This window comes from Lolium perenne, chromosome 7 (assembly GCF_019359855.2).
Source record: "Lolium perenne isolate Kyuss_39 chromosome 7, Kyuss_2.0, whole genome shotgun sequence".
Lineage (NCBI taxonomy): Eukaryota > Viridiplantae > Streptophyta > Magnoliopsida > Poales > Poaceae > Lolium > Lolium perenne.
Window position 1 is genome coordinate 287,714,586 of NC_067250.2, and position 14,150 is coordinate 287,728,735.

A 14,150-nucleotide genomic window follows, 5' to 3' on the forward strand; every position below is an offset into this window, starting at 1 on the left:
TTGCCGCTTGCAAAAGCGCGTAGAAGATCTTGATCACGATCGGTTCCGGCGCCACGAACGGGCAGCACCTCCGTACTCGGTCACACGTTCGGTTGTTGATGAAGACGACGTCCACCTCCCGTTCCAGCGGGCAGCGGAAGTAGTAGCTCCTCTTGAATCCGACAGCACGACGGCGTGGTGTCGGTGGCGGTGGAGAAGTCCGGCGGAGCTTCGCTAAGCTACGCGGGAGATATGGAGGAGAGGGGGGCGGCTAGGGTTTGGGAGGGGGTGGCCGGCCACTTCAAGGGGGGCGGCCAGCTTGTGGTCTTGGGGTGGCCGGCCCCCTCCCCTTGGCCCCTCATTATATAGGTGGATCCCCAAGAGTTGGTCTCCAAGTCTTCGAATAAGACCCGAACCAAAAACCTTCCATATGGTGGGGAAACCTAGCCAAGCTAGGACTCCCACTAGAGGTGGGAGTTCCACCTCCCATATGGGGGGTGGCCGGCCCCCTAAGGGGGAGTCCACTTGGGACTCCTCCCCCACTAGGGCTGGCCGGCCATGGAGGTGGAGTCCCATGTGGACTCCACCTTCCTTGGTGGTTTCTTCCGGACTTTTCTAGAACCTTCTAGAACCTTCCATAGAACCTTCCGCGTCAATTTTATTCACATAAAATGACATCCTATATATGAATCTTATTCTCCGGACCATTCCGGAACTCCTCGTGATGTCCGGGATCTCATCCGGGACTCCGAACAAATATTCGAACTCCATTCCATATTCAAGTTCTACCATTTCAACATCCAACTTTAAGTGTGTCACCCTACGGTTCGCGAACTATGTGGACATGGTTGAGTACTCACTCCGACCAATAACCAATAGCGGGATCTGGAGATCCATAATGGCTCCCACATATTCAACGATGACTTTAGTGATCGAATGAACCATTCACATATGATACCAATTCCCTTTGTCACGCGATATTTTACTTGTCCGAGGTTTGATCTTCGGTATCACTCTATACCTCGTTCAACCTCGTCTCCTGACAAGTACTCTTTACTCGTACCGCGGTATGTGGTCTCTTATGAACTTATTCATATGCTTGCAAGACATTAGACGACATTCCACCGAGAGGGCCCAGAGTATATCTATCCGTCATCGGGATGGACAAATCCCACTATTGATCCATATGCCTCAACTCATACTTTCCGGATACTTAATCCCACCTTTATAACCACCCATTTACGCAGTGGCGTTTGATGTAATCAAAGTACCTTTCCGGCATAAGTGATTTACATGATCTCATGGTCATAAGGACTAGGTAACTATGTATCGAAAGCTTATAGCAAATAACTTAATGACGAGATCTTATGCTACGCTTAATTGGGTGTGTCCATTACATCATTCATACAATGATATAACCTTGTTATTAATAACATCCAATGTTCATGATTATGAAACTAATCATCCATTAATCAACAAGCTAGTTAAGAGGCATACTAGGGACTCTTTGTTGTTTACATATCACACATGTATCAATGTTTCAGTTAATACAATTATAGCATGGTATATAAACATTTATCATAAACATAAAGATATATAATAACCACTTTTATTATTGCCTCTTGGGCATATCTCCAACAGTTGCGCACACTTACATAAACATTAGGATCTCAAAATAACGCTATTCTGGATTGCAAATTTCCTGATGCTTCATACTGGTTAAGATGTTGAACTTCGAGCTGCAGGCGGAAAGTTAACAAAACAAACTACTAGAGTGGATAATGTTCCACTGAGAAGTTGATGCAATGATCAGCTAATAAAGTACGGGGCCAGTAATATATCCTAAGTAAGATTGGTGCCAAAAACTCCCCATTTCGCTCACACAAAAAAAAAACTCTATTGTCAGTCGTAAAGTTTCATGCAGAGACTATGGTGCCATAGGCGGCTTCTTGCTGTAGATTGCCTCCGAGAAGGTGTCACGTAGCTGGCTGGCAAGGCTTGTTAGATCGTCGGTGAAAGTCTCCACAAACACGCTAACTATTTCCTTTTCCCGCTGAGTCGCCTGTAGGCTTAGCCATGTCAAGAACTTCAATCTGAAGTGGACATCAACGTGACCCTCACATTCCAGCTGCCTGATCACCTTGACACATAACAGGTAAGCATTTTCATCAGTTTGCTCAATGTCATCAGGTTTCCCTGAGGGGTTACTGCTTGATGGACTCCATGGTTCTATTCTAGGTTTCAGAGGGCCAGGATGAGGAACATGGTCATCATTGCTAGATCTAGAGCTTGTTCCAATAATACTATCACCCAATTCGATACCATTCCCTTTTCTGGGAGCCAGTGAACCAGGTGCTTTCTCCAATAAAATCACCTGCTTGTGAGGCACCAAGTTTAAGGACTTCGGAAGAGAGGTTACTTGATCAGATGTGCTAGGTTCTGAAGGTCCATCCTTGTGCCCACCATCCTCGATTCTCCCTGGTGTGCTTTTGCCTGACAAACACCCTGGAGCGCTTGCAATAACTGGAAGGGCTGGAACAACAATCTTTTTCAGTGTTTTGTAAGGTAACTTGATCTCACTTGAGTTCGGCTCAGGGGCTGACTTCGTCATACTTTTCCCATGACCACATGACTTCTCATTCACAGCATTGAAGAGATAATTTAGTATCTGTTGTTTTGACATCCCTACATATTTTCCATCTTTGCATAATTGAGAACAAAAAATCTGTATAATACCACAGGTAGTCCATTCATGCAGCAGTTCAAGTGCTTTATCCGGAGATTTTGACAATTCAGACAAATTCACTCTTTGCATCGACACTCAGCAAACGGCATTTCGCTGGATCAGCAATCAATCCTGGAGAACCAGAAGGGTACTGCTCACGGAAAATCAGACCATTCTCACTGTATGGTAGAGTGACAACCAACATTATGTTCTCACACAAATGGTGAAGGAAAGAAGCGTTATAAGTATTTGCAGGTCTATTTCCAAAATATAATAGATAATCACCCAAAATGGAAGTACACTAGATACATATAAACTGGATCTAGAAAAAATGTCTCACAATAACACATAAAGTCGGTGATGCAGCCCGACCTTCGGTCTTCACCGCATCATATGCTTCATCGCCAAGACGACACGCAAAGGTGAATCTTCTCCTTTATGCGTGCCTACAATCACCTATGTGGAACGATATACTACTTCATACTCCGTCATACCTTGATGATAGGAACTCGACGACAAGTACGGAGGGAAGAGGGGATGCCATGGAGACCCGAGGACGCAAGGCCGATGTCACGAAAGCATGGAAGAGAAGGAGAAAGAGGAGCTGGACGCTCCAGGCCGGAACTTCCGCCCACCACCGCCGGAACTTCCGCCCAGATTCCATCCAAGACTGAAGATGCTCGCACTGAAGAACTGCGACCGGAACTTCCGCCCCTCATGCCCGGAACTTCCGCCCCCGACCGGAACTTCCGCCCTCAGGGACCGGAACTTCCGCCCTGTCGAGCCTCAGCCAGATCTCAGCCCCTTTTGGCTTGTAACTTACCCCTTCATCCCCTTGCCTATAAATAGACACCTACCCCCACCTTCATGAGAGAGAGATGATGTTTAGATTAATTGGCTTATGCCTCTATTATCCCCTAGTGGATTTGGGAAACCCCCACCTTAGGTTAATTCCTATTGTACCACCCGGACTCCTTATCGAATCCTATTGTATCTCTTTGGTGACTTCTACCAATCTTGATCTTTTGCTTGCACTTCTACCTATTTGGTCTTTTGCTTGCACTTCTATTGAGTTTGGTCTTTTCACCCTTCTAGATTCATAGGATCTTCGATTTGTCGATCTTTTTGCGGGACTTCTACCGAAAGGTCTTTTCCTTGCAACTTCTATCGAGTTGGTGGTTCGGGCCAACGAGGACAAACCGATTGTGTGTGTGTGTGTTTGTATCGAGTTCTTCGCGTTCATCCACTTCCCCGCGAATCCCCTCCGCAATCACACTCACCCGGGTCAAACCGTGAAGATTGGGCACACCCTCGGGCTTAGCCCGCATCATATGGTATCAGAGCAAAGGTTGCCACGGATTTGACCCTCCGATTCCACCAATTTCGCACAAAAATTTGCCCAAAAAAAATTTTTCCCCAAAAAATAGCTCGAATTTGGATCTCTGGATTTGTTGCGTTTCTTGTGGTTTTGGTCCACATATCTGTTGTCTTTGGAGTTGATCTATCATCCCTCCAAATTTCACCGTCAAATTCCACCTATTCCTCCCGAAATCCGTCGATTTTTGCCCCATTTTCCGCCTCGTGTTCGTGCAGTTCGTCGCGCAGATTCAGATCTGAAAAATTCGTGTATTTCCGGAACTTCCGCCCCCACCCAGCGGAACTTCCGCCCAGCAAAAAAATCCCCAAAATCGGATCAGCCACCGTCTTGTTCCTCCGCTCGCCAAAATTTTCACGGATCGACGCTTGATTCGCCTTCTTCCTTGCTCGCCAGCACCTCGCCTCCTCGCTGCAACCACCACGCGCTGCCGCCAGCAACCACGCGCGCGCCTCCCTTCACCGCAACTGCCGCGCGCCCCACGCTCCACCGCAGCACATCACCAGCTCGCGCATCACCCCAGCCAGACAGCACGCCCCGCGCCAACTGCTGCCCAATTTGCCACCACCGCCCCACGCTCCACACACGCGCTGCAGCATCCCACGTTTCGTCTCAATTCCGCACGATCCAGTTTCCATTCAGTGCAGAAAATTCCTCCCGTGAAATCACCTCAGGCCACACGTTTGATTCCCCAGTTTCCAAACAGCAAATCAGCAGAGAAAAATCCCAGGACCGGAAGTTCCGGCCGTTGCAACCGGTACTTCCGGCCGAGCGGAAGTTCCGCCTAACATCCGCCCAACCTCCGAAAACGCCAATTTCGCTCGCAGTAGCTCCCTGGTTCCAAGTCAGCTATTTCCGGAACTTGACCGGAACAAGGCCGGAAGTTCCGCCCCGGCGCAGTTTTGACCCAAAATTCGTCCAGTTTTGACTCCTCTTTTTGCCCCAACTTTTGACAACTTTCCGGAGCCCGTTTGACTCCAAACTTTAACAACATCCTCCAACTACTCCACATAGTCTACGTCTAATTTTTGACGATTTTTGGAACCCAACTTTTGACCGCTCGTTTTGACCCAACTTTTCGGGCATTGACTTAATTTGCTCGGTTTCCGATTTGGAGCATTGGTTGTCTATTACGCTTCCGCGCCTACACCAACACCGTGACGACACCTTTGGCACCCCGGATTCTGACGCAACTTCGACACCGCCATCGACACCACCTTGATCATCGCAAGTTCGTGTGTTTGACACCGCCTAACATCAATAGGTATAACTTGCCCCCCACCCTTGTAACCCCGTTTCTTTCTTTGTGTACCTATCCCATTGAGAGTGGCTTTCCGAGTGTTGCGAAGCATTGCACAAGTGTCACGACCGTGAGAGGGTGTGTGTGTGCGTTGTGTTGAGCAAAGCTCCGAAGCAAGCTCGGTGAGAAAGATACACAAAAGAAGAAAAGTGTGACATATATATAGAGAAAAAGAAAGCTTCTAAGCATAGAAAAAAAAAGTGAAAAAAAGAGAAAAAGGAAAAAGAAGTAGAAAAATAGTGTGTGTCCACCGATACAAAGGAGTGCAAAGCTTGTGAGCACTAAGAGAGAAAAGAGAAGAGTGGCATTTGTGCAAATCTTGTTCCTTCTCGAATATGCAACCAAGCTACGGTCTCTCTTGTGTTGGCGCGACACCGAGCTAATAGTCTTCGCTAGGACCATCTTGTTACTTGCTCACTTCCTTGGTCGCGCTAACCCCATTGTCCTTCCTTGTGTGTGTTTCCGTGTTTCCTTGACATAGATCACCGCCTTTGACATTTGACTTTGGATCTTACCCACATTTGACAATAGACATTTTCTTTGGTTCTTTTCGTTTGCTATCCACTTCCTCACCTACCACCATATAGAGTTCTTAGCCTTTTGCGTGTGCTTTGAGTGTGTGTGTGAGTACATATCGGTTATTCTCTAACTTGAACCATTTTCTCGATTTTGGTTTGTGAGTTTTGAACTTTTGGTAGTTTTCCTTCCACCACATACATACATCCTTCCTAGTGAGAGCCACCCAAAATGACACCACAAGAAAAGGCCGAGATGAGAGCCTACTTTGCCGAGCTAGAAGCTCTTGAAGCCAATATGACCCCCAAAGACAAAGCCGAGTGCAAATTCTACTTCAAACACCTTGAGAGCAAGAGTGACACACCACATGAGTTGAGTGAGGACGCTTTGATTTCTAACACATTAACCTCTACTCCTCTTGTGTTGTCTTCCTCTTTGCTAGGTTGCTCGGACATCGATGACGTCATTGCCATGGAGATGAGGGACTCCACTATATGTGAGATGAGTGAATCCACTATACATGAGCTTGAGTACCTCCACCTTGAGGATATGAGTGATACACCAAGTGAGATGAGAGTGGTAGTTGATAGGTCATGTGAGGCCATTTCGAATGCTAACAACTTACCCTCTACCTCTAGTGTGTTTCCTTGTGTCTCATTAGGTCCCATGGATGACGAAACGCCGATCACGGAAAAGAAGATGTACATGGTGCATGAAGATGATGATATCACACCATGCTTGATTGAAGATGAACATGGAGGCCACATGGAGCCTACCTCTTCCACAACACCCACTTCAAATGAGTCGGACTACAAAGGTACCTATATGGGTGTTGATGATGCCATGATCCCACTAGTGGACATGATGATTTGTGAGTGCTTGCATGAGTTGGATGATCCTATTGCTATGTCATATGCTTCTTTCACATTCCCTTGTGATACTTGTGATACCACCATTGTTGATCATGTGGAAGTAGTTGCTTATGATAATATGTCCATGCCATGCTATGAGTGTTTCGATTTCTATCCTATTGCTTGCAATATGCCGAACAATTGCTCTTTCTCATGTATTGCTTGCAATGATAATGATAATGATGCTTGTGTTGTGACAACCTTGCCGAACAATTGCTCTTTCCCTAGGTTTGTCGACAACAATGATAAAATGTTGAACATGTTTTGTGCTAGATGCTTGCAGTACTCTCCCATTAATGCAACCAAAATGTTGAACAATTCTTCTTTCCAATGCTTGGTTTGCCTTAATGTTAATATGCTTGTAAATGAGATTGCCCCCATAGCTCTCTCAAATTTTGGAGACTTTGCATATATCCATGTTGAGCATGTTCCCATGTTTACTCCGCATATTCACCATATCTATTATGATGCTTTGCTTAACGCTAATGGTGATGTGCAAAAGAAATGGACCATCATGATGGATGATGTGTTCATATACCATGCACACACGTTCTTTGCTTTGCCTATTGTGTGTGTAGGTACAAGAATGCAAATGTCAACCTCGATGGAGCATGAGTTGACAAAGAGAGCTCTAGAGAGCATAATACAAGTGAGTTCAAGATCGAACCCGGCTCTAATACCTTTCCCATGCTTTGCATTGAACATGCCGGACAATTTCTCTTTCTCTTGGTTCTTTTGCAAGCATGATGATGTGATTTTTACCGTTGGTGTTGCCTCAAACAAGTTGAGCAATTTCTCTTTCCTTTGGTTTGTTGGCATGCACGGTTGTGCAAATTTCTACTTGGTGAACTTTTTGGATGATATGTTGTGTGTTGCACCAAATATGAGGACCAATTTCTCTTTCCAATGGTTTGTGTGCACACATGTTGATGATATTTTGGACACTTTTCCGTATGTGTTTTTGCCAAATTCTCCTCTTATTGCTTCAAGGATGTTGAACAATTTCTCTTTCCGATGCCTTGAGAGCAATCATGCACATGAGTTTATACATGAGATGGACACCGTGGTCGTCTCACAATTTGGAGTTTTTGTGTTTCCACATTTGGAAGATGTTCATATGGAGTTCTTACACATTGACCTTGCACATGCATTATTCTTGATAAATTTGTGTTGTGCTAACGGTGTTGTGAACATGAAAGGACATGTCATCGATGATGTGCTCCAATATCACACACAAACATACTTTGCTTGGTCTTTGTTGTGTGAAGGTACAAGTGACTTGTGGATGAGTGTCAATGAGTGGTTCCGCCCACATACTTCGACGACCCAAGATCTATCGATGAGAGCACACCGACATTATGCAAAGGTGACCTCATTCTACTTGCGCTCTCTTGCTAAACCCGTGGAACATTGGCTATGCTTTGAGTGTTGTTTGGCTTTTCTTGTGCTATTGATAGGGCTCTTGACAAGTGAAGCAACATTCAAGCGTTGGTGTCATCTACCTCCTCTACACATTCATGAAGATTTATCGTCGAGGACGACTCTTTTTCAAGTGGGGGGAGATGATGCAGCCCGACCTTCGGTCTTCACCGCATCATATGCTTCATCGCCAAGACGACACGCAAAGGTGAATCTTCTCCTTTATGCGTGCCTACAATCACCTATGTGGAACGATATACTACTTCATACTCCGTCATACCTTGATGATAGGAACTCGACGACAAGTACGGAGGGAAGAGGGGATGCCATGGAGACCCGAGGACGCAAGGCCGATGTCACGGAAGCATGGAAGAGAAGGAGAAAGAGGAGCTGGACGCTCCAGGCCGGAACTTCCGCCCACCACCGCCGGAACTTCCGCCCAGATTCCATCCAAGACTGAAGATGCTCGCACTGAAGAACTGCAACCAGAACTTCCGCCCCTCATGGCCGGAACTTCCGCCCCCGACCGGAACTTCCGCCCTCAGGGACCGGAACTTCCGCCCTGTCGAGCCTCAGCCAGATCTCAGCCCCTTTTGGCTTGTAACTTACCCCTTCATCCCCTTGCCTATAAATAGACACCTACCCCCACCTTCATGAGAGAGAGATGATGTTTAGATGAATTGTCTTATGCCTCTATTATCCCCTAGTGGATTTGGGAAACCCCCACCTTAGGTTAATTCCTATTGTACCACCCGGGCTCCTTATCGAATCCTATTGTATCTCTTTGGTGACTTCTACCAATCTTGATCTTTTGCTTGCACTTCTACCTATTTGGTCTTTTGCTTGCACTTCTATTGAGTTTGGTCTTTTCACCCTTCTAGATTCATAGGATCTTCGATTTGTCGATCTTTTTGCGGGACTTCTACCGAAAGGTCTTTTCCTTGCAACTTCTATCGAGTTGGTGGTTCGGGCCAACGAGGACAAACCGATTGTGTGTGTGTGTGTGTGTTTGTATCGAGTTCTTCGCGTTCATCCACTTCCCCGCGAATCCCCTCCGCAATCACACTCACCCGGGTCAAACCGTGAAGATTGGGCACACCCTCGGGCTTAGCCCGCATCAGTCGGCAATCAGTACTACCCCTCCCTGCACTTTTTATCATCTGATATGATATTGTTGTACGGAAGATGCTACAACGTAAACTAGGGAGCATGTCCTTGGTGTGCAATATTTTGAGTTTTTTACACCAGCTGAGAAGAAAAGGGTGGCATTTCACCACAAATGCTGGTGGAAACCATACTCATCGAAATCATGTGCTGGGTAAATCCACCATCCATTCACCAGTAAAATTCTTCTGAGGTACCTTCTAACGCATCATGGAAACCCAATGTGTACCCTGCAGACCTTACCCCTTCTTAAACGGGACACTGACAGTAACAGCCATAAATCATCTACCCCATTCCCGGCACGAAGCAGAGTGAAGGCACAATGCCATCCACCCAAAGCAAAGAAACACAATGCAGCAACAGTAACCACACATGTATACGAATGTAAACATACAACATTGGAGAAAAAAAGCAACATTTCTGGTTACTGTTCATCTTCACCAAGGCAAATCACTAGTTCACTACAGATAAGACTATAACCAGCGACCAGACAGTAAAAATACACGAGCGCGTTGCGCCCTAGACATCATAGAAACCATGATGGCCCAGAATCCGCGACCGAACAGGGGAGGAACAAGCAAAATGCATCAGTATTAACTATTAAGCCTGTTGGGTTTGAAGGATAATCTTCATCACTAGCCTTTCGGCCACAAGTTAAAGCCAGTTAAACCTCAAGAGAGCAAAACTACATCAACAGATTCACGGGATATATCCTCAAGCTTTATGAATTCTGATGGTACCATAACTCCATAAGAGAATCTGAATTACAAGTTATGCATAAACATTCATAGCAATTAGAGGTGTATGATGATTTAAAAAAGGAAAAAGGTGGAAATTTACTCTGAATTTGCGATTCAGCAGTTAATGCACCATTTAACATAGATTCCAGAGTCTCTATAGCACGGGTACAAAGCCTCTGAACTTCAGTGCCTACAGCAAGACGGGCAACAATTCCCCTGCCCTTGGCTGGAAGGCCAGTAATGGGACCAAGCTCACCCTCCAGCTTCTTCAATGCTGTATCCACGATCTCATGGAGGACCAAGTACTTCTGAGTGGATATGAGGATCTTATGGCTAAGAAATATCTGATGGCACAACACATCCAACTGCCGCGCATCTTTTTCTACCAATAGTTGCTTCTTCCAACACCTGGCAAAATCAAAATACATGGTAATCCTTACTAACTATACTTTGATCAAACTAGAAAAATCAAGGCAAAACAAATCTAACTTCAGCTCTCAAGTTCATTTAATCACACAAGATGGAAATAAAACCACACTGAAAAAAATGAGGACACTGTGGGCAATAAAGTAAAATTTGGCCCACCTCTTTCATTTCTCTTAACTACCATAGAATGAAAAGCAGTAATTATATAGTAGCAGGAAAAAACCAAAATATCATGAAAGGCTAAAAGCTGAACCATTCCAAATGAGTGGATCATGATGGAGATATTTGGAAGAATAATATTGATGTGATAAGGCTTCTAACAAGACTGGAAGCAAAGCACTGAAACAGATAGCTAATTTACCATTATCATACAAAATATTGTAAGTGAAAAATGTTTCAGAAAATACCCAAGCAAATCATTTTGTTTCCCACAGTGGGTGCAGTAATAACCGCCATCAAGTTTCTTTGACTGCAGAATGCCAGATCTTTCATCCCTGAATGCACACTCTAGGTGGCATGAAAAACCACATGACTCTTCCTGCAAGAGTTGGTCTGAATTGCAGGACAGCCAGAGGCTAGGATCCTTATTGTCGTCGTACTTAAAACAAATACAGCATGAGCAACGTTTGCAAAATTTATCTGCTGGAACAAGACCAGCCGTAGAAGCTGAATTTTCACAAAGGTGTGCCTTGTTTGTTGGTTCACTTATACCAGCTGTTACTGGAGCATTTGCAATATCTGGAAGTGCTTGAACAACAATCGTTTTCAGTCTTTTGTAAGGTAACTGCATGTCACTTGAGTTCGGCTCAGGGCCTGACTTCTTCATACTTTTCCCATGACCACATGACTTCTCATTCACAGCATAGAAGAGATAATTTAGTATCCACTGTTTTGACATCTCTTCATATTTTCTTTTTTTGCACAATTCAGAACAGAATATCTGTATAATATCACGGCGTGTCCATCCATGCAGCAGTTCAAGTGCCCTATCTGGACATTTTGACAATACACAGACCTCGACACTCAACAAACGGAATTTTTCTGGATCAGCAATCAATCCTGGAGAACCAGAAGGGTACAGTCACTGTTCATGGAAAATCAGAGCATTCTCACAATATGGTAGAGTGGCAACCAACATTACATTCTCACACAAATGGTGAAGAAAAGAAAGGTCATAACTATTGCAGATCTATTCCAAAACATAATAGAGAATCGCCTGAAATGGAAGTGTTGGATAACTGTTGGTGTATCTGTTGGGCTGTCTTCTTGTTCTCTCTTGTGGCCCATTTGGCCCAGCCCAGTCCTGACCTATATAAGGTGCTTCTATCTCTGTAACCCTAAGCTGAGAGAGTTCCTCCCTGCAGCCTCCTTCTACCTCAGGTTAGGCCCTCACCTCTGTCCACATGGTATCAGAGCAAGGAGCAGTGAGGGCAACGACGGGAAGGACTGCCGATCTGGAAGCCTAGTCTGCTGTGGCAGCTAGGAGGAAGAGGAAGGGAGTAGGCTGCTGCGGCGGCAAGGAGGGGAAGTCAGTGACAAGTAAGGAGACGGAGAGGCATCCTGCGGGTAAGTCCTTTGGTGGTTCTGAGAGGTTAGTTTGGTGTCAAGCATGGGGGATAACAGGGATTTGGCCAAGGCTCTGGAGAAGCTGGCAGATCTTATCACTACCAAAGGAAATGGAGGAGGATCTGCTGGAGGGGGAGCAATCGTTCCCCATACCAACATCGGTCAGAAACTTGAGCTGCCGGCAAACGAAATCAAGTTGGAAGGAGTGGCCAACTATCTCCGGTGGTCAAGGAGGGCGCTGTTGATTTTGAACTCGAAAGGGCTGGATGAACGTGTGAGTGGTGAAGCTGCAGAACCAGCAGATAAGACCAGTCTGGAATGGAAACAGTGGAATGCCATAAATTCTCTGATTGTGGCATGGTTGCTTAACTCTTTGGTTCCTAACATTGCTGCTTCTTTAGAGGCACTCACAAAAGGTTCAGAGGTATGGGACACCCTATCAAATCTTTATTCTGGTAAGGGGAACATTATGTTGATTGCTGAGATTGAGGATAAAGTGCATGACTTGCAACAAGGAAACAAAACTGTGATGGCGTATGTGGCTGAGTTGCAGCATCTTTGGGGAGATTTAGATCATGTTGATCCTTTGGAACTTGCCCATGGGGAATGTGTGAGTGCTGCTGCAAGCTGGATTGAACGTCGGCGAGTCATGAAGTTCTTGAAGGGTCTTAATCAAGATTTTGAGGGGAGAAGGGTTGCTTTACTGCATCAAACCACTACCCCTTCTCTTAAAGAAGCCATTGCAGCTATGTCCAGAGAGGAAGTGCGTCTGAATATGACAAAGAGAAGCGATTCTGTCCCTCATCCGACCTTCTACACTACCGAGAGACAAGAGATGAGAGACTGCTATACTTGTGGGCAGAAGGGACACTTGAAGCATCAGTGTACCTCCTTTGCTACACCCAATAGGGGGAGAGGAGGATACACACATGGCAGAGGAAGCTACAGAGGAAGAGGTGATGGCAGAGGTAGTGGACAGCCATATGGACAGCAGTATGGAAGAGGTGGTGGACAACACTATGGCAGAAGTGGTGGACAGCCATATGGACATCAGTATGGCAGGGGTGGAGGACAGCAGCACGCTATATCACTCAAGGCACATATGGCAGCAGCTTCAGAGTCATCTACCAGTACCTCTCAGGGACAATCAAAGGAAGAAGGACAAAATGAAGCAACCTTTGGGAACTTTGCTCACTATGTCTACAAAGATGAAGGTAATATTGATAGAGTTTCTATAGCCACTCATAATGCTAATTCAGATTGGATTCTTGATTCTGGAGCATCCAAACATGTTACTAGAAATATTAGTGAGTTTGACTCTCATACTCAGTATCCTCCCACACATAGAGGCACTATCCAAACAGCAGATGGCACAGCACAATCTATAAAAGGGGAGGGGTCGGTGCAATGTACACCCAACATAAAATTGTCATCAGTTCTACATGTTCCTGCTTTTCCAGTAAATCTGCTATCTCTAAGTGCCCTGATTGATCAGCAGGACTACCGTATAATAGTTGATAGATATATGTGTTTAATTCAGGAAAGGGAGAGCAGCAAGAAGATTGGGACTGCAACCAGGCATAGAGGTCTTTGGCACATAGATAGTGACAAGATGGGGCATGATGCTAGTTCTGTGCTTGCTGCGATTGTTGGAGGAAAGGAGAGTATGGCACTAGTTCATCATTGTCGAATGGGCCACATGGCGTTTGATAAAATGTTTCGAGTCTTTCCTGATGTAATGAATGGAGTGGACAAAACCAAATTATGTTGTGATGCCTGCGAATATGCTAAGCATACGAGAACCTCTTATGTTAGTAGAGGGATCAGAATTGTATCCCCATTTGTGTTAGTGCACTCTGATGTATGGACGTGTCCTGTTGTGTCAGTAAGTGGCATGAAGTACTTTGTGACTTTTATTGACTGCTATTCCAGAATGACTTGGATTTATCTTATGCGTCACAAAGATGAAGTGTTCACTTGTTTCCAGAGTTTTTGTGCTTATGTGAAAAAACCAATTCAATGTTCAGGT

The 14,150-nt window shown here is 45.3% G+C and overlaps 1 protein-coding gene across 1 annotated transcript; it reads right to left on the reverse strand.

Annotated features, from left to right (window-relative positions):
• Positions 1-1,906: 1,906 nt before the first annotated feature.
• On the reverse strand, positions 1,907-12,114 carry LOC127312339 (VIN3-like protein 2). Its single transcript, XM_051342877.2, has 5 exons — positions 12,105-12,114; positions 10,963-11,614; positions 10,130-10,537; positions 2,810-2,883; positions 1,907-2,664 (listed from the first exon to the last, which is right to left on the reverse strand). Exons 1-5 carry the CDS (start codon positions 12,112-12,114, stop codon positions 1,907-1,909), a joined length of 1,902 nt encoding a protein of 633 aa, XP_051198837.2.
• Between the last annotated feature and the right edge of the window lie 2,036 nt (positions 12,115-14,150).

Excerpts from the sequence above, each read along its gene's own strand:
- LOC127312339 (XM_051342877.2), bottom strand. Across the intron at positions 10,538-10,962 it reads AAACAAAATGATTTGCTTGG|GTGTTGGAAGAAGCAACTAT; the intron begins GTATTTTCTGAA and ends TGATTTTGCCAG. Across the intron at positions 2,665-2,809 it reads TGCTGATCCAGCGAAATGCC|GGATGTCAAAACAACAGATA; the intron begins GTTTGCTGAGTG and ends GAAAATATGTAG.